Source organism: Elephas maximus, chromosome 14 (assembly GCF_024166365.1).
Source record: "Elephas maximus indicus isolate mEleMax1 chromosome 14, mEleMax1 primary haplotype, whole genome shotgun sequence".
In the NCBI taxonomy this organism is placed as follows: domain Eukaryota; kingdom Metazoa; phylum Chordata; class Mammalia; order Proboscidea; family Elephantidae; genus Elephas; species Elephas maximus.
The window spans coordinates 29,314,589-29,340,241 of NC_064832.1; the positions used below are offsets into that span (position 1 = coordinate 29,314,589).

General features: G+C 41.4%; 1 protein-coding gene across 10 annotated transcripts in view; it reads left to right on the plus strand.

Annotated features, from left to right (window-relative positions):
- The window catches only part of CAB39L (calcium binding protein 39 like), a 194,438-nt gene extending 171,430 nt beyond the window's left edge, over positions 1-23,008 (plus strand). For all 10 annotated transcript variants that reach the window (XM_049853029.1, XM_049853033.1, XM_049853030.1 and 7 more), the window contains 2 exons: positions 1,912-2,055; positions 20,750-23,008. In XM_049853029.1, the coding sequence (XP_049708986.1) occupies positions 1,912-2,055; positions 20,750-20,929 (324 nt within the window). In that variant the 3' untranslated portion in view covers positions 20,930-23,008. The remainder of the gene's footprint in view (positions 1-1,911; positions 2,056-20,749) is intronic.
- Positions 23,009-25,653: the final 2,645 nt, after the last annotated feature.

A 25,653-nucleotide genomic window follows, 5' to 3' on the forward strand; every position in this document is an offset into this window, starting at 1 on the left:
TGTACCATGAGGCGTATAAAGTGTAGACTTCAAAGAAATAAAATAGGAATTTTTTCCATTCATTAAGTACAAGAGTGCTTTATAATGCTTCTGTGTTATAATGGAATGCAACATTTTGTCATTACCAGTATTAATTAAAATAGATTAACATGTGATGGCTGAAATATTCAGTGGTATTAACCAAGTAAGTTAACACAATCAACTGTTTGAGGAAACAAATTGTATTAGAGGATAGGTTGGGTAGGACTTATATGTAGGTATCCCTGTGTGATAAAAATTGAAGTGACTTAAATCTGAACTCAGTCAATTACAGACTTTAACAAATGTTTATTGAACCTATATGTGTATGTGTGTGTGTGAATTTTTAGGGTAAATTTAAAAATGAGTTTTCCTTGTTGCCCAAAAGGGAACAAGACCTTTCCGCCTTCCGTCCTTAGTGCATTTCCACGAGCAACTCTTTTCTTTTGGGTTGTGTGTAGGGGGGAAGTCTATATATGTATCTTTAGAAGCTAAGTAAGCCTCTTGACAGCTTTACAATCCAGACGTGTGTTTTAAGGATTTGGGAGCTATCCCTTTGAAATATAAACATCTAGGAAGCTAGACTGTGTCTCCCTGTCACTGGGCGAGTTTATCCTAGCCGCCTTTCTCCACGTTGTAACCATCTGCTTGTCGTAGAGATAAGAACAGTTTTATTCTCTATTTTTCAGATAAAGGCAGTCAGCTAAAACAAATGGCTACCTCCATTATGAGGGCAAACTGTAACAGGGTGTCCAGTGAAGGCAGCTGTCCAGTCCTCTTACCTTGAGGATAGCGTGTGTGATGGGTCGCAGCTGCTGGGCTGTGTAAACAGGGTGGCATTTCATTTGTGTAATCTCTTTTTCACAGATTACGTATAATATTGTACTCTGGATATGCTTATTCAATAATAAAACTGCTTTCTTTTCTACATTTTATGGAGAGGAGTCTGTTGGTAGGGTTTTTATTTCCCATCTCCCCTATATACTCCCCCCACAGTTAGGCTCTAATGGGTACACACAAGAGCAAGATTGGATCCATGCCTCTACAGAGCTTACACTCAAAACATGCTCACAGATAGCTTCGCACAAACAGGCAAAGTGAGCAAAGACAAAGCACCGAGGCAACGGGAGATTCCGCTGGGTGAAGAGGGAAGGCTCTCTAAACCCGTAGCATCCGAGCTAGTCCTCGAAGGAGGGTAGGGCTTTGACAGGCAGCGATAAGGAAAGGGTTTCTCAGAAAGTTGGAGCACGAGGAGTGGAGCCACAGAAGCAGAAGAACGAGGAAGGCGGAGTGAGGGAGACAAGGAAAGGGAAGCAGCAGACATCACCGAGGGCTTTGAATGCCATCCTGAGGAGTTTAATTTTTTTCTAGGTCAGTGGGAATCTAGAGACTTATTTGTTTATTTACTTTTAAATGGAATTAGTGACAGAAAGAGAGCTGATTTTCATAAAGTGGAGAATGGATTGGGAGGGGTGAAGATTGAATAAGAAACTATTTTGTGTGCTGTTGTAGCATCTTGGAAACCCTGGTGGTGTAGTGGTTAAGTGCTACGAGTGCCAACCAAAAGGTTGGCAGTTCGAATCCACTAGGCGCTCCTCAGAAATTCTATGGGGCAGTTCTACTCTGTCCTCTAGAGTCGCTCTAGGGTCTATTTGACTGGACAGCAATGAGTTGGTTGGTTGGTTGCAGTAGCTCAGATGAAAGGTCATGAGGGTTTGAATGGCAGTAGAAATGGAATGCCTGAGCTTTAAGATGTATGTGAGAGACTCGGTTTGTTTATGAACACATTCTTACCCACATTTATATTTTGTTTTCCACTGAGAAGAGGTGAGATGTATTTGAATGAGGTGACTCTTAGACAGATGATGGCTCTGATTTTGTGTTTTCCTGTAGCTGCTGGGTGAGCTGATCCTGGACCGACACAACTTTGCCGTTATGACAAGGTACATCAGCAGACCCGAGAACCTGAAGCTAATGATGAACCTCCTTCGCGACAAAAGCCCCAACATTCAGTTTGAGGCCTTTCATGTCTTTAAGGTAAAGTGCAAGCTAGAGAAATAATGTGGTGAGTGTTTTTTTTTCCCTAGTTTCAAATGATAAACTCCCTACTTTTTACTAAGACCTTTTCTTTATACTTGAGAAAAAATAAAATGATTTTGTGTGGGTTAGCTGAAATTTTAGAGTTATTTTAATGGATGTCCATTGTTTTCTAAAGAGTTTGCTAACTGATTCACATCTCAAAATATTTTAATTTTTTCACTGAGAAAACAGGTGGTACTCAAACAATCAGTGATTAAACTAGAACCCAAACCCTGAGTGTCAGGTTCTGACTCCTTTGGTTTTCACCAATAGACATTTTTAAACCTGAAATAGAACACTGAAGAGACACTCTGGTAATAGTTGTATTACTTGTTTAGAAAGATATATCTTAAAACACCTTTTGCTATGATGGAAAACTAGCCCCATAACACTTTTTATTTCCCCTAATATTTTTCTTTGCTATAAGAGTAATAAAATCACCTTCTAGAAACCTGAGAAAATAGATAAAAAGAGGATAATAGGATAAAAATGGGGAGAGAATGTTATCCCAGCCTCCTAACCAAACTATGGTGAATATCTTCATAAGTTTCCTTTTTCTTTGCACTTGTGTGGGGGTTTTCCCCACAGCTCTATTCACACTGTACAAACAATTGCTATCCTAATTTTATCACGTAATGCTATACTCTAAGCCAACATTTCCATTGCTGTCATGTAGTTTTTAGAGCCAGCAGGGTTTTTTGTTGTTACAAATATACACAGACATGTATGCCAATTCAACAATTTCTATGTGTACAGTCCAGTGACACTGATTACGTTCTTCAGGTTGTGCGGCCTTTCTCACCCTCCTTTTACAATTTGTTCCTCCACTGTCGACAGACACTCATTTCCCCCGTAAGCTTCTTGTCTAACCTTTCCAAGTTGCTGTCATCGCTTTGATCCCATATAGAAGATTGCAGTTTTATTGGCATTGGGTATGTTTACCCTAGTTTACTTAAATATTCCTGTATCATTGATACTTAGGTCATTTGAGTTTTTCCTACTATAAGTACTTGGATCTGGCTAGCTTTTTCCATATTCAGGATTATTTCTTTAGGATGGATCTCTAGAGTCGAATTAAGAGTTCAGAGAGCTCCAGGTTTTTATGATCTCTGTAATGTTTATTCAAGGATAGCATTATCAGTCTGTAAGTGGGAGATGTGGCACTTGATAAGGTGTGTGATCCTTGCTTTGAGAAGTAAAAACTTTAGTAGATCTTTCGGCCACCACATTTTTTTTTATTATTGTACTTTAGATGAAGGTTTATAGAACAAACTAGTTTCTCATTAAATATGCATATTGTTCTATGACATTGGTTAACAACCACACAACATGTCAACATTCTCCCCTCTCAACCTTGGGTTCCCTGTTATCAGCTTTCCTGTCCTCTCCTGCCTTCTAGTCCTTGCCTTTGGGCTGGTGTGCCGCTTTAGTCTCATTTTGTTTTATGGGCCCGTCGAAGGGTAAACCTTGGGAGTGACTTCATTACTGAGCTAAAAGGGTGTCCAGGGACCATACCCTTGGGGTTTCTCCAGTCTGTATCAGGCCAGTAAGTCTGGTCTTTTTTTGTGAGTTAGAATTTTGTTTTACATTTTTCTCCAGCTCTGTCTGGGACCCTCTATCGTGATCCCCGTCAGAGCGGTCAGTGGTGGTAACTGGGCACCATCTAGTTGTACTGGACTCAGTTTGGTAGAAGCCGTGGTAGATGTGGTCCATTAGTCCTTTGGACTAGGCTTTCCCTTGTATCTTTAGTTGTATTCATTCTCCCTTGCTTCCAAAGGGGTGAGACTAGTGGAGTATCTTAGATGGCTGCTCACAGGGTTTTAAGGCCCCAGACGCTACTCAGCACAGTAGAATGTAGAACATTTTCTTTATAAACTATGCTATTCCAGTTGAGCTAGATGTTCCCCAAGACCATGGTCCCCACAGCCCCCAGCCAAGCCATTCGTTCCCTCAGGGAATTTTTGGCCACCAGATCTTTATTGCCCCCAAAGCCACTAGAGCAATTCAGTTTCCAAATTAATTTATAAATTCCACTCAATTCCATTCAGAATCCCAATGGACTTTGCTTAGAACTTAACAAGCTGATTGTGAAACTTGTCTGGTAGAACAATGGCCTAGGATTATCTATGATAATTTTGAAGAAGAGCAAGGTACGGGAACCCACCCTACCAGATGTTAAGACTCATTATGGGTTTATAGCAAATGAAGGGGAGCCCAAAAGGTTGGCAGTTTAAACCCACCAGCTACTCTGTGGGAGAAGGACCTGGCAACCTGCCTAGAAAACTCTACGGAGCAGTTCTGCTCTGTCATATTGGGTCACTATGAGTCAGAATCAACTTGACGACACCTAACACCAATAACAGTAAATGAGGACAGTATTGTTTTGGCACAGGAGATAAATAAAACAACAAAACACATTAGAGGGCCCAGAAAAAATATGAAACTTGATACTCGATAGTGGGGGCATTACAAGTCAGTGAAGAAATGATTAACTAGGATAATAGGTTATCCATATAGGAAGTGCTGTCCTTTGCTGTACACAGAAATAAAGTCCAGGAAAAGACCTACAGTTAAAAAGTAAAAAATTTTAACTTTTAGAAAAGAAAATAGAAGATTGCTTTCATAATGTTTGGGTGGAAAGAATTTCTTTAAAAAGAAACAAAAGCACAAACCATAGTAGAAAGTCTTAATAAATTTGACTGCATTAAATTTTAAAACTTTGTTCAAAAATAACACTGTAAGCAAACTGAAAAGTCAGGATAGAATGTGATCCATATAGCTGACAAGTCATTAAGAAAATGACAGACAACCCAATAGAAAAATAGGCAAATGATACAAGTTGGTCATTCATAGGACTGGAAACCTGTTTAGCCAATAAATACATGAGGATGCTCCTCTTAACACTATAGTAATCATGAAAATGTCTATCAAAATACAAATGTGATAGCACTTCACATTCTCCAGACTGACAAAAAGGCTCAGGTCAGACAACACCAAATTTTGGTAAGGTCGAAGAGCAGTCAGAAGGAAGTCTCAAACACCATATATATTGGTACCGTCACACTGGAGTGTTAAATTAACAATATAAAGAATTGAAGGTGTGCATACCCTTCAACCCTGAAATCCCCTTCTTTGGCAGTTTTCTAGAGACTTTTTGCACAGGTGTATAAGGAGACGTAATAAAAATGTTTAGTGTGACATTATTTAGAGTGAGGTAATTTTTTTTTTTTTTAAGTCAGAGAAAATAAATGGGCATCAATAGGAGACTGGAGTAATTGGGAGTGTGTAGCAAGGTGTATATGGGTGTTTGTGTAAGAGACTGACTTGATTTATAAACTTTTCACTTAAAGCACAATAAAAATTATTTTTAAAAAATAGACTGGGAAAATAAATTGTAATACATTCACACAATAGCATATAGTAAAGGATTAAAAAAATAGAGTTCTGGATAAATCTCAGATTTTATTGAATGAAATAAGCACTTTGAAAGGAGGTCATTTATATAAAGTTTGAAAACATGCAGTGTAATACTGTATATAAACCCGTATACGTGTGTTTATAATCTAAAAACGTGCGTGAGAATGATAAATACCAAATTCAACGTAACGGTCACCTTAGGGGAGGGGGAGGGAGGAAAATGGTATCATGGAGAAGTACCCAATAGCCTTAAATTATATTCTTAATGCTTTATTTTCTGTAAAAAAAAAAATCTGAGGGCAAGTATGGCAAAAATGGTAGAATTGGATAGAGCTGATGGTGGAAATATGAAGTCTGATAGGCTATTCCTGTACTCTATGTTAGAATTATTTCATAACAAAAAATAGACAAAAACTGGATGAAACAAAAAGAATGCTATAGGATTGGAAAATGCCTAAAAAAAAATGCCTACAGACCTTAAAATAATAGACCCTCTAGGGATCACATCCTGAAGATGTCATAGAGATTGCATGCCTTTCATGATTACTTTCAGCTCACATGCAATTAACTGCCTAACCCTAGACAGGAACAAGTTTCATATAATTTTGTTCAAAAATGCAGTAGTGTGGAAGAATTCAATGAGTAAAAAATGGAAATAACCTACTTCTGCCCTCTGAGGGGATCAGAATTTGGATCACCTATTGGACAGTGTGGGTACATTTAAAACTAGTTGGCCACTTGTTTACTTGTGTGTGTATAAATTGGAAAGTATAAACTGAATTGTTTACTTGCCATAAGTAGCATTTTGTTATTTAGAGACAACTAACAGCTGGGTCCTAGAATTTTTTCACAGTTCTTTGTTAATAACCTTTCCCCAGAAACCTTCCACAAGGTACAGAAAATGCAGGAACACATTACTAAAAATGTCTTTGTCAGATTGTTAATGTCATTTTTCAGTTTCTTGATAAATTCATGGACTCAATGAGATGCCTTTTTTATTATTATCTTTTTTTTTAAGTAAAAGTTCACAAATCAAGTCAGTCTCTCATACAAAAATTTATATACAAATAAGATGCCTTTTCACGGGCTTTCTACTCTTGAATGTCAGGGCCGTGTGGCAGAAAAGCACTGAATGTGCATCAAGAGACCTGGGTCTTTGTTCTGGCTCGGTTGCCAGCAGCAACTTGGGCAAATACATCTGGGTCCGTTTCCTCACTTGCAAGATAAAAGTGTTAAAATCTAAAGTCTAGTTCAAAGATGCTAGGTTCATGAGACCTCTGTCCTTATCATCCTGGCTGTCCCAGAGATGTGCTCAATGTGAATTTTGAAATCAGCTATGAGCCGATAGTCTGCTTTTCCTTTTCGTTTTCTTGTTAGCCTCCTTAATAGCAAAGGGCCATGTTTCCCCTTCCCACCAGACTCTATAAGGGATGATTCTGTGCCATTTGGCTCACCTCTCAGAACTGCTGGAACTCAGATGTGGCCAATGCCAAAAATGGGCCTGAGTGTACTGCTCTGTCACTTAAAATGGTAGCAGTTGGCAGTAATAACTGTGTCTGTGAAAACAAGAAGCTCTACCCCAGCTTATTCCAAAATACAAAAGCCAGCCTGACAATTCAGCTAAAAAGGTATACAGAACAAGAGAGATGCTAGATGAGAAGAGTCTCCGCATGGTCTTATGGAAAAGAGTGCCCAAGTACAGACTAATTTAGTAGAAGACTAAACATGAATTACCTACTTTTTAGGAACCCATTTTCTAGCAGACCAACTGCTCCAGTTACAGTTTACCAACTGGAAGCCTGCTGTTGTAGAAAGGGCTTGAGACCAAGTGAGTTTAGGAAGCAGCTTGGAGCTAATTATCTCCCTTTTTTTCCCTGTTGGACTCCCTAACACTTTTTCCAAAAGTTTTAATGATACATTGAAAATGTGTTTGAATCAACTGCCAACTTAATGTTTTGTCAACTACTTTTAAATAGTATCCTTGTTTGATCTTACTGTGCCCGTTTTGATTATTTAATAAAGAGGGAAAGGAGAAAAAGTAAAAGGCCATAATTATGACCTCATTTTTCCTTCCTGCTTTAAAAAATACTTTCTTTAGAGTTGGAGCCAACATGGCAGTATAGACAGAAGCACCATGCTGTCCTTCTAAAGCAAAGACCTGAAAAACTAAGTAGAATAGATACAAACGTCAATCCTGGAACCCTAAGCATCAAATGAAGGGATAAAGAACTCAACCAAGCACCAAATGGAGTAAGAAACGGACAGAGAACAGGAGAGCTATGAAGTGGAGGTCCCCTACCAGCTAATTTGGCACAGACTTCCCATCTTGGATCCCAGCCACCAAGAACAGTGGACAGGGAGTACTGGAAGGCAACTTCATGAAGCTCCCAAGAGGATACAGAGCACCTGGTAACCAGGGATACACACTTTCCCGCCCCCTACCCTTCTTCCCTCTACAAGGTCTTTGCCACAGTCTCTGGGCCAGAGAAACAGCAGCTCCTTGCCACAGATTCGCCGCACCCCCACCAGTCTGCTCCTTCGGTGCCATGTTTGTTGTTGTTTTGGCTTTTTCTTGTTTCTCACCTCTCTCTCCCTTCCTCTTCCTTCTCTCACCCACCTAGCCACGTGTGCCTTCTCCACCCTTTCTTGATGGGCTATGCCACACCACTTGGCTAGAGAGCCACCGGCACAAAGCTTCCCTTGGTCCGCACCAGCCTACCAGCAGGCTCCCTCAGTGCCATTCTTTCTTTTCCTTTTTTTTTTTTTTTGGTTTATTCTCTCTCTCTCTCTCTCTTCCTTTCCTTTCTCCTACCCACCTAGCCACATGTGCTGTCCCCACCCCTTCTTGACTGGCTGTGCTGTACTGCTCAGCTAGAGAGCCACAGGCACATGGCCTCCCCAGGCCCATGCTGCCCCCTCTGGTAGGATCCTTCATCCCATTTATTTTTTCTTTTTTGTTTGTTTTGCTTTTCTTTTGTTGTTGTTTCTTCCCTCTCTCTCCCTTCCTTCCTCTCCTTTCTCCAACCCTTCTAGCCCCATGTGCCACCCCCACTTCTCAACAGGCTGTGCTGTATCACTTGGCTAGAGAGCCTCTGGTACGTGGCCTCCCCAGGTCTGCACTGCCCCCACAGGCTGGCTCCCTCAAAGCTATATTTTTTTTATTTGTCTTTATCTTTCCCTTCTCCCTTTTCCTTCTTCCTCCCAGCAAGAGAGACATCAACTCACCCCCACCCCAATTCTGCCCTGCCCCCAATGGGCAGCTCCCTAAGTACCATATTTATTTTTTTGTTGTTTTGTTTTTTGTTTGTGTTATTTTTTCTTTCTTCTCTCTTTTTCTCTTCTTCCCTTTCTCCAGCCCACCTACCCCTCTACACCACCCAAGCCCCTTCTCAACAGGCCGAGCTGGACCACTCAGCTACAGAGCCACTGGCACATGGCCTTGCCAGGTCTGCCCTGCCCCCACCCACCGAATTCTACCACACTGCCATTTTATTCAGTTTTTTTTTTTTTTTTTTTGGCTTGTTTCTTCTTTCTCTTACCCACTTAGCTCCACACATCACATCCTGTCCCTTCCTTCCTGCCTATCTGCACCACATGCCAAGCCCCACACCCCCAAGCAGCACAGGCATCACTCTGCACTGCCCCTCAGCCCCACCCTGTCAGCTCCAGTACCTGCCCTAGAATACCCATCCCTGCCCCTCCCCCTCTGCTGGACCTGCCCTGCTGCACCACAGCTGAGCGACCAGCCCTGCCCACCTGGACAAGGTGGTGAGAGGTATCATTCCCACAGATGAGCGAGCAGCAAAGCACACCCAGCCCGGCTACCCAGACATAACCAAATGGAACAAAAAAGCAGCACGAAACAAACAAATCTACAATCAATAAATGAAAATAATTCCTGAGTGTCCCAAAGACAGCAGACAATATCAAAACATATTAAAAAAAACTTTTTTAAAAAATTCGTAAAATAATCAACTCCATGTTTGTTTATAGAAAGGCTTGCAGTGGGTGTTTGCAATGTCACCAAACAAATATATCAATATATTACTTAGGATGTATTGGAAAAATCTGCTGCAAAAAACCTCTTTGAAGTGGCAAAAAGCAAAGATGTCACTTTAAGGACTAAGGTGCACCTGACCCAAGCTATGGTGTTTTCAATCACCTCATGTGCATACGAAAGCTGGTCAATGAATAAGGAAGACCAAAGAAGAATTGATGCCTTTGAATTACGGCGTTGGCAAAAAAAACTGAATAGACCATGGACTGCCAAAAAGAACGAATGGATCTGTCTTGGAAGAAGTACAGCCAGAATGCTCCTTAGAGGCAAGGGTGGCAAGACTTCTTCTCACATACTTTCCACATGTTATCAGGGAGGAATAGACCCTGGAGAAGGTCATCATGCTTGGTAGAGAGTCTGCGAAAGAGAGGAAGACCCTCAACAGGAGGGATTGACACAGTGGCTGCAACAATGAGCTCAAGCATATTAAAGCAGTCATGAGGATGGCACAGGCCTGAGCAGTGTTTCATTCTGTTGTACATAGGGTTGCTATGAGTCTGAACTGACTTAACAGCACCTAACAAAACAACAGCTTATGACTCTGTTTGGCAGGCCTCTTGTTGAATGTTTATAATGTTATTACACCTACTTTTAAAATATTTTTTCAGTAATATATGAGGAAGATGAAGCCTATATTTAATATTTGTAAATGTTATAAAGTACTTGAAATTTTTTAAAGTGACTTTTCCATATTATTTTGGAATAAATATGTAGTTGCCTACGTATTTTCCGTAATTATATGAAATTTGTAGAACCCAAAGACTTGAATTCCAAAATCCCAAATCAATTTCAGTAACAGCAGTACTGCTAATATTTGAACCCTTTGTAGTTTCTGGAGTCCTTCCCCTAAAATATTTCGTATGACCCTCGCTCCATCTGTGAGGTAAAACAGGTGTATTATTCTCATTGCATAGATAAGGAAACTATTTCTCTGAGAGATAAAGTGACAACCCTGAACTTGCAAACCCAGGAATTTGCTGCTTCTAAACCCATGTTCTTTCTGTGACATGCTTACCACAGATGTGGGACGGCAGTGGGTGGAGTAGAAATGGCAAAGTACCTCTTTTCTAGGCTTTGTTTATATTATCAAAGTTCTTTGAGGGCGGGGATTTTTGTCTAATTTTTTTCTCTGTTGTATCCCCTAGAGCCTACTCTGAAGTGCATGAGAATTTGAAATTCTGTTCTGTAATTTCTCTCTTTTGATTAGGATTCTTCTATGGAATCTTTGATCAGAATGTTCAGTAATGGTAGCCAGGAACCATCCAGTTTTTCTCGTCTCATGGCAAAGGAGGCAATTGTTCACAGAGGCATTTATTTAACCACACATTCCGTATTCTCCTTCTATTCCTGACTCTCCTTCCTCTGTTGCTCCAGGTAAATAGAGACCAATTATTGTGCCTCAGGTGGCCGCTTTCAGGCTTTTAAGACACCAGGCAGCACTGCAATGAACTACGAGGTAGAACAGAAGCACTTAAACATGTTATTAGGCCAGTTAAGTGGGATGTCCCATGAAACCATGACCCTAAACCTCCAAACTAGGGAACCAGATCCCATCAGCTGTTTGGTTATACGTAAGCAGCCTCAACAGCTACTCTTTTGTTGTTGTAAATGTATTATCACACAGCTATCATCAGTTCAGAAGTTAACTGTCTGACCAGTACTAACAAGTAGTGCATCAGAATATTCTAAACAGTGTACTACTCAGCTTTTCATGCATTTGGGATGGTGAACCTTTAGTATAGAATGTTTTTATTCCTTTACACTTCCATGAATGGAGTTTTGCTTTGGATGACTCCCATGTAACTGAAGTGGGCACCAGTTTCAAATCTATATACAAAGCATTCCAGGGTTATAGCAGGCTTCAAAGACAATAAGGTCAGCAAAGAAGATGACTGACCTTCTGATACCTTATCTAGCGAGATTGCTCTTGGCAAAATAGAACTTGAATGGAATTAATGAATGTGTGTATAAGACATTGATTTTTTAATTTTTCATAAAAAACATTAAGGTTAAAATGGAGAGCAATTATTTCTAGTTTTCTAAGCTAGAAATATTTGAGTGCGGTTATGATATTTGCCTTTCTCTCACCATGCTTGAGGACTCCATAAATCATACTTCCGAGATATGGAAATTAAAGGTTATAGCCAATAAGACTGTTTTCATAAAAAGAGAAGTTAGAGCGTCATTTCTTTAACTTGGTTTGGGTGGTTTGAAAAGGACACTTAAACAAAAAAAAGAAGACAGCACCTTTAAAAAAATCATCTATACGAGACCAAATAGTCAATATTCACTCAAAAGCAAAGAGGAGAAGACAAGGGGGCAGGGAAACTAGAGTACTGGAAATGGAACAACCAGAATGGAAATAATGAGAAAGTTGACACACTGAAAAATGGAATCAATGTTGCTGAAAAAATTGTGTAGAAATTGTTAAATGTGAACCTAATTTACTGTGGAACTTATCACCAGAGACACAATAAAAATATCTTAATTTTTAAAAAAGGGCACACGTGAGAGAACTAAGAAACTCTCTCTGCTAGACATAATAAGTCAGAAGATTGGGTTCTGCACACCTTGAATTAGAAGTCCCTTCCAGATAATGAATGGTTCATCTTGAGCTTTGCGCAGGGCCCTTCAGCACCCCGTTGCCCTGAGAGAATTGCACGCGATTAGTTGCCTCTGGTTAAAAGCAGCAGAGTTCAGGAACTATAAAAAATAAATACGAGAAAGCTTTTTTTTTTAATTGTGCTTTAGGTGAAAGTTTATGGCTCAAGTTAATTTCTCATACAAAAGTTTGTACACATATTGTTATGTGACATTAGTTGCATTCCCTACAACATGACAGCACACTCCCAGTTTCCACCCTGAGTTTCTTGTGTCCATTCAACCGGTTCCTGCCCCTTCCTGCCTTCTCATCCTGTCTCCGGACAGGAGCTGCTCATTTGGTCTCATGACTGATTGAACTAAGAAGCACACTCCTCACAAGTATTATTTTTTGTTCTATAGTCCAGTCTAATCTTTGAAGAGTGGGCTTTGAGAATGGTTTTAGTTCTGGGTTAACCGAGTGTCTGGGGGCCATAGTTTTGGGGGTTCCTCCAGTCTCTGTCAGAACATTAAGTCTGGTCTTTTTATATGAATTTGAGTTCTGCTCCACAGTTTTCTCCTGCTCCTTCTGGGACTCTCTGCCCTGTTCCCTGTCAGGGCGGTCATTGGTGGTATCTGGGCATCATCTAGTTCTTCTAGTCTCAGGCCGGTGGAGTCTCTGGTTCATGTGGTCCTTTAGTACTTTGGGCTAGTATTTTCCTTGTGTCTTTGGTTTTCTTCCTTCTCCTTTGCTCCAGGCGGGATGGGGCCAATTGATGTATCTTAGATGGCCATTCGCAAGCTGTTAAGACCCCAGATTTCCATCTGCTTTTGATGCTTCCTGCATCGTTCAAGGTTTTGCCCACAGAATCCTTCAAAACTGCAATTCAAGGCTTGAATTTGAATTGTTTATGCCATGTATTAGGGCTCCTAGCATTGTCACTATTTTTTCTTCCATGATCTTTATCGTTTTAGATTTTATATTTAGGCCTTTGATCCATTTTGAGTTATTTTTTGTGCATAGTATGAGGTATGGTCTTGTTTCATTTTTTTGCAGATGGATATCCAGTTATGCCAGCACCATTTGTTAAAGGGACTGTCTTTTCCCCATTTAATGGACTTTGGACCTTTATCAAATATCAGCTGTTCATAGGTGGATAAATTTATGTCTGGGTTCTCAATTCTGTTCTACTGGTCTATGTATCTGTGGTTGTACCAGTACCAGGCTGTTTTGACTACCATGGTGGTATAACAGGTTCTAAAGTCAGGCAGTGTGAGGCCTCCCACTTTGTTCATCTTCTCCAGTCATGCTTTACTTACCTGAGGCCTCTTTCATTTCCATATGAAGTTGGTGATTTGTTTCTCCATCTTGTTAAAAAAAGCCTTTGAAAGTTGGATTGGGATTGCGTTGTATCTGTAGATCGCTTTGGGTAGAATTGACATTTTCACAACGTTGAGTCTTCCTATCCATGAGCATGGTATGTTTTTCCACTTATGTATGTCATTTTTGGTTTCTTGCAGTAGTGTCTTGTAGTTTTCTTTGTGTAGGTCTTTTACATCTCTGGTTAGGTTTATTCCTAAGTACTTCATCTTCTTGGGGGCTATTGTAAATGGTATTGATTTGTTGATTGCCTTTTTTGAAGTTCTTTTTGTTGGTAGAGAGGAATCCAACTGATTTTTGTATGTTTATCTTGTATTCTGATACTTTGCTTAAATCTTCTATTAGTTCTAGTAGTTTTCTTGTGGATTCTTTGGAGTTTTCTGTGTATAAGATTGTGTCATCTGTAAATAGGAATCTTTTACTTTTTACTTACCAATTTGGATGTCCTTTATGTCTTTTTCTTGCGTTATTGCTCTGGCTAAGACCTTGAGCACAATGTTGAATAAGAGTGGTGATAAAGGGCATGCTTGTCTGGTCCCATTCTCAAGGGGAATGCTTTCAGACTGTCTCCATTTAGAATGATATTGGCTGTTGGCTTTGTGTAAATGCCCTTTATTATGTTAAGGAATTTCCCTTCTATTCCTAATTTGCTGAGAGTTTTTATCGTGAATGGGGTGTTGGACTTTGTCAAATGCGTTTTCTGCATCAATCGATAAGATCATGTGGTTATCTTTTGTTTTATTTATGTGATGGATTACATTGATTGTTTTTCTAGTGTTGAACCATTCCTGCATGCCTGATATGAATCCCACTTGGTCATAATGAATTTTTTTTTTTTGATAAGTTATTGAATTCTATTGGCTAGAATTTTGTTGGGGATTTTTGCATCTGAGTTCATGAGGGATATTGGTCTATAATTTTCTTTTTTTGCGGTGTCTTTACCTGGCTTTGGTATCAGGGTTATGCTGGCTTTATAGAATGAGTTTGGGAGTATTCCTTCCTTTTCTATGCTCTGAAATACCTTTAGTTAGTTGTGGTGTTAACTCTTCTCTGAAAGTTTGGTAGAATTCTCCAGGGAAGCTGTAGGGCAAAGGTTTTTTTTGTTGTTGTTGTTGGGAGTTTTTTGGTTATGTCTTTGATCTCTTGTTTTGTTAGGTTTATTTAATTTTTCTACATCGGTTTGTGTTAGTTTAAGAAGGTGGCATGTTTCTAGAAATTTGTCCATTTCCTCTAGGTTTTCAAATTTGTTAGAGTACAGTTTTTCATAGTATTCTGTTATGATTCTTTTTATTTCAGTTGGGTCTGTGTTGTGTTGCCCGTCTCATTTCTTATTTGGGCTATTTGCTTCCTCTTCTGTTTTTCTTTTGTCAGTTTGGCTGGTAGTTTATTGATTTTGTTGATCTTTTCAAAGAGCCAGCTTTTGGTCTTGTTGACTGTTTTTCTATTCTCTATTTCATTTATTTCAGCTCTAGTTTTTTTTATTTCCTTTCTTCTGGTGCCCAAAGGCTTCTTTTGCTGCTCTCTTTCTATTTGTTTGAGCTGTAGGGTTAATGTTTTGATTTTCGCTTTTACTTCTTTTTCGAGGTGCACGTTTATTGCCATTAATTGGCCTCTGATCACTGCTTTTGCTGTGTCCCAAAAGTTCTGGTAAGATGTGTTTTCATTCTTATTTGATTCTGTGATTTTCTTTATTCCATCCTTGAGATTTCTTCTATAACCCAGTAGTTTTTGAGCAAGGTGTTGTTCAGTTTCCATGTCTTTGACTTTTTTTTCCTTGCTGTTTCTGTTATTGATTTCTACTTTTATGGCTTTACAGTCAGAAAAGATGCTTTGTAGTATTTTGATACTTTGGATTCTGTTAAGGCTTGTTTTGTGGCCTAGTATGTGATCCCTTCTGGACAGAGTCCCATGTGTGTTGGAAAAGAATGTATACTTGGCTGCTGTTGGGTGGAGTGTTCTGCATGTTAAGATCAAGTTGGTTGATTGTGGCATTTAGATATTCTGGTATCTTTATTGAGCTTTCTAGATGTTCTGTCCTTCACCGAAAGTGGTGTATTGAAGTCTCCTACTATTATTGTGGAGCTGTCTATTTCTCTGTTCAATGCCATTATAGTTTATGTGTTTTGGAGCCCTGTCGCTGGGTGCGTAAATATTTATTGTGGTTATGTCTTCCTGGTGTATTGACTCTTTAATCATTACACAGTATCTTTCCTTATCCTTTTTGGTGGATTTTGCTTTAAAGTTTATTTTGTCAGAGACTAATACTGCCACTCTTGCTCTTTTTTAATTGTTGTTTGCTTGATGTATTTCTTTCCATCCTTTGAGTTTTAGTTTGTTTGTGTCTTTGTGTCTAAGGTGTGTGTCTTGTAGGCAGCATATATCTATTCTGCCACTCTCTGTCTCTTAATTGGTGCATTTAGTCTATTTACCTTCAGTGTAATTATTGATAGGTATGAGTTTACTACTGTCATTTTGAGGGTTTTTTTTTGTGGTGTTCACAGTTTCTTTTTTCCACTCAATTTTCTGTGCTGAGTTGTTTTTGTTTATGTGTTTTCATCATTGTTGATTTTGTGTTTGCTGAGTCTTTATGTTTTTCTTCTTTTTTATTTTGATGAGTAGTTTTGTTATTTCTTTTGTAGTTGTCTTAAAATTTACCACTGTGTTTCTGAGTTTAAACCAATCTTTTATTTCTTGATATTGCCTTAACTTCTTCACCATGTGGAAGTTCTATGACTACATATTTAGTCCCTCTTTTTGTTTTAATGTTGTCATAATTTACATATTAACATCTCTGTTTCTTTATTTTCAGTCTTTTAGCTTTGACTTATATTTGCAACTTCTCTATCTGGGTTAATATCTGGTTGTCCTGTCCTGTGTTCTAGTCTTGGGTTGTTGTCTGATACCGTTGGTTCTCTAGTCGAAGGAGTCCCCTTAATATTTCTTGTAATTCTGGCTTGGTTTTTACAAATTCCCTTAACTTCTGTTTGTCTGGAAATGCCCTAATTTCACCATCATATTTGAGAAACAGTTTTTCTGGATATATAATTCTTGGCTGGCAATTTTTTCCTTCAAGGCTTTACGTATGTCATCTCATTACCTTCTTGCCTGCTTGATTTCTGCTGAGAAGTCAGAGCTTAGTTTTACTGACTTTGCTTTGCAGGTGATTTTTCATTTATCCCTAGTTCCTCTTAAGATTCTATCTTTGGTTTTAGCAAGTTTGATTATATGTCTTGGTTACTTTCTTTTGGGATCTACCTTGTGTGGGATTCGATGAGATTCTTGGGTAGAAATCTTCTTGTCTTTCACAATATCTGAGAAGTTTTCTGCCTGTAAATCTTCAGTTCTCTATTTTCTATTATTCACCTCTTTTCTGGTACTCTGATCACTGGTAGGTTTTTCCTCTTGATAGTGTCCCACATAATTCTTAAGATTTTCTTCATTTTTAAAAATTCTTTTGTCTGATTTTTCCTCAAATAAATTGGTGCCAAGGGATTTATCTTTAATCTTACTGATTCTAATTTCCTTTGCCTTAGTTCTGCTCCTATAACCTATATTGCATTGTATAATTCTGAAATTTTGTTGTTATTCTTCAGGATTTCAGTTGCTCTCTATGGTTCCTAGCAGCCTGCTAAATTTGTCATTCTGTTCTTGTATTGTTTTCTGGAATTCCTCTATTGTTTAGTCTGGGTGTTCATTGGTTTGGTCTCAGTTTTGCCTGATATCTCAAAGAGCTCTGTATGTTAATCTTTTGAATTCTAACTCCAGTGATTCCAAGATCTTCTCTTCCTCCAAAAGGCTTTCTGATTCTTTGTTTTGGTCACTTGCTGGAGCCATCTTGACCTGCTTCTTTATGTGATTTGATATTGACTGTTGTCTCCAAGCCATCAATAAGTTACTATATTTATTTATTGTATGTTTGCTTACTGTGTCCTAGCTTTTTTTTTTGTTTGTTTCATTTTGATATGCCCAAGTAGGCTGGGCGTGTGAGCTACTTTGGTTATTCGTGTCTTTGTAGCTCTCATGTCCTGTCATCAGATGGTTAGAGCAGCTACTAGGTGGGTGAGCCCGGGACTCTGTTCACTTTTGTGTGGCTTCAACTCAGGTATCCAGGTCATCAATCACCAGGTGTGTATTTCAGACTCTCATCTACAGTCCTAGATGGGTAGGACTGCACAGGGGTGTTTAGAGCAGGCACAGGTATCTGGCTGCAGTAGGGGGCTATGTGCTGAGCAAGACAGGGGGCTGATGGCTGCCCCGGATTGCCTGGGTGGAAGGCATGTCCCTGCCCCGTAGAGCACATAGGTGGGTGGGTTTTACAGCCAGACTTTGGACACCCAGTGCTGTTGGCTGTAAGGACTGGGAGGTACCACTTTTTCTTGGACTCCTGTCATGGGCGGCTAGATGGAATGGTGATACCACTGGCCTTCAGGACACTGATGTGCCAGGCAGGGTGGTGTCAAATGTCATGAATTCGCAACTCCCCCTTGGCTGCTGCAGATAAAAATAGGCTTCAGGTATATGCCCTGCTGTTCTGTGCTAATGAGGGCCTGTGCTGTTGAATCAGCCCACATGGATCTAGGCAGTGGTGAAGGGCATTAAAATCCCATGGACCCCTTATGCCAGTACCTAGGCAAAGGGGCAGTGCCTGCCCTGAGTTCCCACCTTAGGTGGCATGGTGATTTTTTTAAAGCCCCGAGACTGGTTTGGGTGCAGATAGTCCTGAGTTCCTGGCTTAGGGGGCTTGGTGTGCACCCCCCACCCCCCACCCCCCGCCCCCCGCAAAGTGGCAATACTGGTTTGGGTGTGGATAGCCATTAGTTCCGCTTTAGGGGGTGTGGCATTTGTTGAATACTGCTGGACTGGTTTCAGAGCTGAGCAGAGAAGCGGGTGGGTGAGGGGAAAATGGCACTTCTCCACTGTGAAAGTCCGGGAAGGGAAAGGGTTATTTTGACCCCCTGCAGTAAGTTAGATGCTTGCACTTAACTTTCACAGGTCCAGCACCACTTTCCCCCTGCTCCAGAACCTTGTATGATCTCTCTGCCCTTTGGCCTCTCCCGAAGTGGTGAAACACGCCCAGAGCACCACTGCTCGCCTCAGCCTGCGTGCGCCGGCAGACCCAGCCTGCAGGGTGCCGGCTACGTCACAGCCGGTGCTTCGCTGCTTCTGAACTGTCTCTCCCTCCCCTTACCGTTCAGTCTGACTCCTCAACTTTGTCTTTGATGATCAGGGCTCCTAGATTAAAAAAAAAAAAAAAAAATTTTTTTTTTTTTTTCTTTGTTGACTCACTTGTTTTTTCTGGTTTTTGTTGTAAGAGGGACCACAGAAAACCTCTGACTACTCCGCCATCTTGGCCCTGCCCCAAGGAAAGAATGTTGAGATGGAAAATTCAGTTACATATATATTTACCACAATTAAAATAAAGTACCTGGAATAGGGAACACTCCCCGGGGACCCTGACAACCCGGCTCATGTTTCTGTCACTTGTGTTAATGTTCAGAAAGCCCCTTGGCCTTACTTCCTTATGGAGGATTCATGTTTCATACTCACCTTGTTGACAGCTAGCTAGGGGCACATCAGAGCTATCTAGGAACACTTTTTACTTTTACTTTAAAAACTTTGTAAAGGTTTGTTTTTAATTATAAAATCATTCCAACAGAAAATAACAGATACCAATATACTTACCACATACATTGAACATATATTGCCGTTTTGCTTCAAATCTCTTTTTAAAGAAAGAAAACATTACAGATAGAACCAGACCTTATCATCTATCTCTTCTCCCTCCCTCCCCATCCCAAGCACCTTCTGTCCCTTTCCCCAGTACCTCTATATGTAAACATAAACAACATATGTTATTTCAGTGTAATTGTGCTTTATATATATATATATAACTTATTTCTGAACAGGTAATATGTTGACCTGGCTCAAAATTGAAAAAGTACAAATGTGAAAAGCCATGCTCTCACTTTCCTTCCCTGGAGGTCACCAGTGTTTCTGTTTTCTGACGTTTGTGGAGCTTAAAAAGTACAATTGCCTAGGTTTCACCTCACAGAGGCTCCGACTCTGTAGAGCTCGAGGGAGGTCTGGCACCCTGTATTTTTATAAAGATCCACACACACGTACGTGCACCTCTGCTGAAATCACTGGCCTGGACTAACAACATCTCAGTTATACTACAAAAGACAGCAATGACTAACTCTACAGGACACAATAACTCAAAATATAATATTGACTTTTAAATGATATTTAAAAATAAAACAGTATTTTATTATGAACACAGATGAACAGATAAAAAATGTAGTATACACAGTGGACTATCATTTGGCCACAAAAAGGAACGGCGTACTCACACATGCTGTGACATGGATGAATCTTGACCATGTTATGATTGAAGATGCCAGACACCAAAGGCCACATATTGTATTTACATGCAATATCCAAGATAGGGAAAGTGATAGAGACAGAAGCAGATTAGTGGTTGCAAGGAGGGGGCGAGTGGGTGGGGGAGAATGAAGAGTGTAACTGCTTAATGGACACAGGCTTTCCTTTGGGGAGGATGAAAATGTTCTAGAGCTAGACAGCAGTGATGGCTGCACAACCTCGTGGGTGTACTAAATGCCACTAAATTCTACACTTTAAAACGGTTTAAAATGAATTTTATGTTGTATAAATTCTACCAGAAAAATAAAAATTGTTACTAAAAAAAAAAAAAAAAAAGCACCTCAGGCTTGTTTACGCTAGTAGGTCAAATGCCTGATGCTTATGTAGTAACTATCAGTATGTCAGGAAATGACATGCTGGAGTCAAAAGTGTGTGGCTCCTCTGGTTATTGTTTGTTTACGAAGGAGTTGCTGTGGAGTTTTAGCTAAAAATTGTCTGGTATTTTTTGGTAGCTACATAAATAACTAATGCAACAATATTTCTTTCTAAAAAAAGATTAAATGTATTAGACAAATGAAGCTTCTCTTGTTTCACGCCAAAATAAATGTAAAATGTAGTCCTCATTGGGTCAACTGTGTTCATCGGGTTGTTCAGCCTTTGCCAACATCTGCTCGCAGACTTCCCCTCATCCTGAGAGAAGTCAGCGTCCACTAAGCAATGAGTTCCCTTCCCCCTCCACCTTGCTTCCCCCGGTAACCACTAACAAACGTCGGTCTCTGTACACTTGCTTGTTCTAGACATTTCCTATAGGTGGGTATTTGTTCTTTGCATTTCAGGTGTTTGTGGCCAGTCCTCACAAAACGCAGCCAATTGTGGAGATCCTGTTAAAAAATCAACCCAAGCTCATCGAGTTTCTGAGCACCTTCCAGAAAGAAAGGACGGATGACGAGCAGTTCACTGATGAAAAGAACTACTTAATTAAGCAGATTCGAGACTTGAAGAAAACTGCCCCTTGAGGACCGGGTTCCGTTCCAGCAGTCCTCCGTCTCACCTGCTCAGTTTGTTCAATGAGTGTCATGTCAGCAAGTAATCATTCTTGGAAGGCTTTGGAGGTGCCTCTGTTTTTCCTCAATTCGTTGTTCAGGGTAGATGGAATATAAATGTTTGAATGAAAGAAATTAACCTAGTATAATATATCTGCTTTAATCAAGTCTGTGATTATTTCTGTGAAATCAGAGCCATTGTATTAGACAGTGATCAACGCAATGCTAACCCTTTGTTGATGAGAAGCCGTAGGGCTGTGCACTTGCAGGCTGGCCCTGGTCACCATGAGCCGCCAAGGAGGGGCTCAGTGGTGGGTGCCACTGGGTCCTCCGGAGGACCTGAGATGGGGGGGAGAATTGGGGGGCAAAATCGGCTTGCCTCTCTGAACTTAGACAAACAGGTTTCTTAAATAAGCACTGAAAGATCAAAAAAGCCGGCTGCTGTGTCCCATCATTACACGCTCTTTCTTCCCTGCTTGCTGTCTTTGCCCTGTAACAGTGGCGCCCAACGTCCCAGGCGGATGCCTCCCTTTCAGCTCCACCCACCACCATCCCACATTCCATCCCACCCAACTCATGGCCCACAGCCCTCCAACCTGCCCTGCCATCAGGGTAAACGGGACTGACTTAGTAAAATTAGGATGGAGTAGCAGCAGTCACCAGCACAGAGGGCCCAGGCATGACCTGGTCAGTGAATGGCCTCGAGCAGATGGTTAAGAACCGCGGCTGTAGATGCGGCCTCTGCTGGGTCACACTGACTCCTGTAGGGTCGTGAGTGCTTGGGCTGTCTCAGTCGCATCTGTTGTTAGGTAACGGACATTCTGTGGCAAAAGCATGTTTTAGAGCAGGGGTCCTCGCATCAGGATGCCTGGCATGTACGCACCACTTTCCTAACTAGGGAACCTGCCCCCAGGAGGAAATAAATGCACAGACAGCTTCTCAAGGTGGCTAAAAACCTCTTTGTCTCAGTTTGTTTTCTAGTAAGCTGTCCCTCTCTATAACTGCACATCCAAGTCGTCTTCAGTGACAAAGTAGAGAACAGAAATATTTGGTGATTAAGGAGTTAATTTGTATTGTTTCAAACAGGCATGGAAACAAAAAAACAGAAGGTCATGGTTTGTTTTCAGACATCAGGATGTAAAATGGAATCTTAAAGCTGTATTTACAAAACATTAAAGGCACAATTACTAATCTGTATGGTTTCATAATTCTGTTTCTAAACCATGTGTTGTTGCTTTCTGTAAGAACCTACGCTGCTTATAATACTTGGCTGCTGGGTTCTTTACTTTTATTCAACCAGCTCTTTCTATGCTCAGAGGAAAGACAAGTGTGTTCCCCCATCAGTGCCCTTTGTAGTTTTGCATCTGAAGAATTCCCTGGCCACGTTTCACCAGCCTTGGCTGGGGCCCAGGTGTCTGTGTGCTGTGCGCAACCGGAGGCCTGAGCACATGGTCAGGCCCACCGCAGCTCCTTGGGCAGCGCTCCGGCCAGTGCCCACGCGGAAGGTTCCGCGGACAGCCCCCAGCGGTCTTCATTCCCGAGTCGCTGAAGTCCTGACAGTCCAAAGGCCCTTAGGATTTGACTTGTCCAGTTGTGCTTATTTGATTAAAAGAGGTAGTGTAAATATAAAAAATGAAGGTGAACTAGCTGTCGGAAATTTCTTTGGTTGCTTAACACTGCACCACCACCTTGTGAGACACACGTTTCCAGTTGGAAAACAAGGTGTTTTTGTAATTTCTTGATAAACAAGATATTATTTCCTCTGGGCTTGAGTTAGCTCTTTCCTAGCAACCCTGTGTCCTAGCTTAGTACTTGCCAAACAGAAAACTAGGGCCTCAGAGGCAATGGAGGAAGTAGCCGGGGTTGTGTTGTAATATAAATTTATAACTTATTAATGCGAAAGGGGGAGCAGAAAGCTTACAGTCAAAATACGTTTGTGCAAAGTTCACTGTAAATATTGGGAGAATTGAATCCCGCAAAGATCGTATTTAACAAGCTGTTTCAAAAGCACATGTTTAAATGAAGACTGATTAAATAAAAAAGTACCACACACCCCTTGGTCAGTTTCATTCCTCTGCCACTCTGACAGTGATGTCGCGAGTCTGTTCTTGTCACCTCCACACAGGGAGGCCCTGCGCCTCCTAGCACGCCCTCTGCTGTCCAGGAGGCCTGGTCAGATCAGTGCCTGGTCGTCCAGCGCTGGTGAGGCCGGCTCTGCATATACACATCACCACAGCTAGGGGTCACTCTCACGTATGTTTGCAGAAACTCAGACTGCCAGCATGGGAGAAAGACGCCGCTGGCAGTCTGCTTCCGTAAAGATTTCAGCCTTGGAAACCCTCTGGGGCAGCTGTGCTCCGTCCTATAGGGTCGCTATGAGTCACAATCAACTGGATGGCTGTCAGTTTGGTTTTGGGTTTTGGAGGCTCCCGGAGGTTTGACTCTCCAGATCTAGCGTGGGCTCTGTCTGGGATCCATGCCCACAGTGTCCTGAGGGCAGACTCCAGCTCTCCCTCCATCGCCCTCCAGGCTGTGAAGGAGAGACGGCCCAGGGCATCAGGGACTGTCGGGAGCTCTGCTCCCTGCTGTCTGGAGGCTCCCTTGGTGTTAAGGTCCTGGAGTGAAGCCAGCAGGGACTTGAGATCATTATGTTCTTGGATAAGGCTCCTCTCCAGAGCCAGGCGCCTGCCCAAATACTAGGATTGCCCTTTGAAAACAGGCACCCTGGCCCAAGTGCCTGTCACTCCCAGACCCCTGGTGGGCTGTGCTGGAGCAATGGATGACGGGGGCAAGGAAGGTGAACTCGGGAAAGCCTCTGTCCCTAGAAACAGTAGTGTATTTCTCAAGAGATGCAGCCACTCTGAGCCATAGTGTATTCTGGAAGTTAGACAAGACCTGAAAATGACCAAAATAATGTGAAGGAAAGAGAAATTAAAGGAAAAAAAAGGAAACTTTTTTAAGAACAGGAAAAGATAGTTGTTTCAAAATGATTTACAGATCTTGCTAGACTACTAATGTTAAAGGAAATTAAGATTTTATTTCTTTTACTTGTTTTCTGTTTTTATCCAAAAGAATATTGTACATGGCATGGATAATTGCTATTTTTTCCTGCTTGTTCTTTGAGGAAGATTTTGGATATTTTTGTGTGAGGGTCCACACTGAAATAGTGAGTATTGTTTGTTGCTGTTGAGTCATTTGTCACTCTTGGGGACCCAATGTGTTACAGAGTAGGACTACTCCATAGGATTTTATTGGCTGTAATATTAACAGAGGAAACCCTGGTGGCATAGTGGTTAACAGCTACGGCTGCTAACCAAAAAGGTTGGCAGTTCAGATCCACCAGGTGCTCCTTGGAAACCCTATGGGACAGTTCTACTGTCCTATCAGGTCACTATGAGTCTGAATTGACTCAATGGCAATGGGTTTAATATTAACAGAAGCAGATCTCCCAACTTTTCTTCTGTGGCACCGCTGGGTGGGTTTGAACTGCCAACCTTTAGGTTAGCACTTGAGCAAAAACTATTTGCACCACCTAGGGACCTCATAGTTGGATAAAGGTCTGAAGTATAAAGAGACCTTAAAAAGCTGGACTTGGTTTTCCTAAGACGATTGAAAAGATTGAAGGTGGATGTAAAAGAAGACATGATTTTGTTTTTGGAATATGGAAAGTGCTGTTAGGTAACTGCCATAATTAAAACAACAGAGAATTGTAAGCCTGGCTGGCTAAGCACAAGGCAAGTTGTATGACAGCCTCCGCTCCACAGAGGACATGGAGCCACAGAGAGGTCCAGGAACTTGCTCAGGATCAAACATTGGCAGCAGATTTAAGGCTCCATCTGACTGACCCCCAAGTCCAAATCCAGGCGCCACCTGGGAAGGCCGTGCTCTTCAGCTCTTCACACTCACTGGTGGAGGCACTTGGTTCATCGTGGCCACAGGACAACCAGGGAGTCCTGGATTCCAGTACTAAGGTCAGCCAGTTGAAGGATTTCAAAAGTTAGACTCATTTAATGAAGGTAAGTTTACTCCACGCAGAGGTTTGAAGTTTGGAAGACTACGTCACCTTCAAGAACACACCAAAGGCCACAGCCCTTTACCATCAATTCAGTACAGGTTATAAGGTAATTACTACACTGAAACATCTATGACTTTAAAAAGCTGTGATCACAGGGGCCCTTGGAGAGAACATGGTGTAATATGTATCAGTAATTTATCCTTTAGCCAAAGTTGGAAAGAATGAGTTCACCTCATTTTAATGCTGAAATGTGAAGCCCAAAGTGGCCAAAATATTTACTCAACCTCATTTCTTCATTCATCCAACAGTCACTGAAACTCATCCAACGAGGCAGTTAGGGTTTGATGTGAGGACCCACCAAGTGCTCTGTGGGGTTTGCTGGAGGGCTTAGACGGATGCAAGCCTGTGCCCTCCACCCAGCTCTGGGCCCCAGTCAGTCTGGGCCCACGTGGAAGAGCTGGGCCCCACTCTGCTTTCTCCCTCCTCCAGTCCAGCCCGGAGGGGGTGGAGCTGCAGGACAGCAGTGCCATTCACCAGGAAGTCTCAGATGCCAAGAAGCAGAAGCCCAGGCTGTGGGGGTCCCAGGGCGCTGCTGCGTCCACCGGTGAGCCAGCCAGTTGGCCACAGCACCGAAGCTGGAACGGTGACCCTGCACCACCTTCCAGCATCAGCGTGGCTGCTG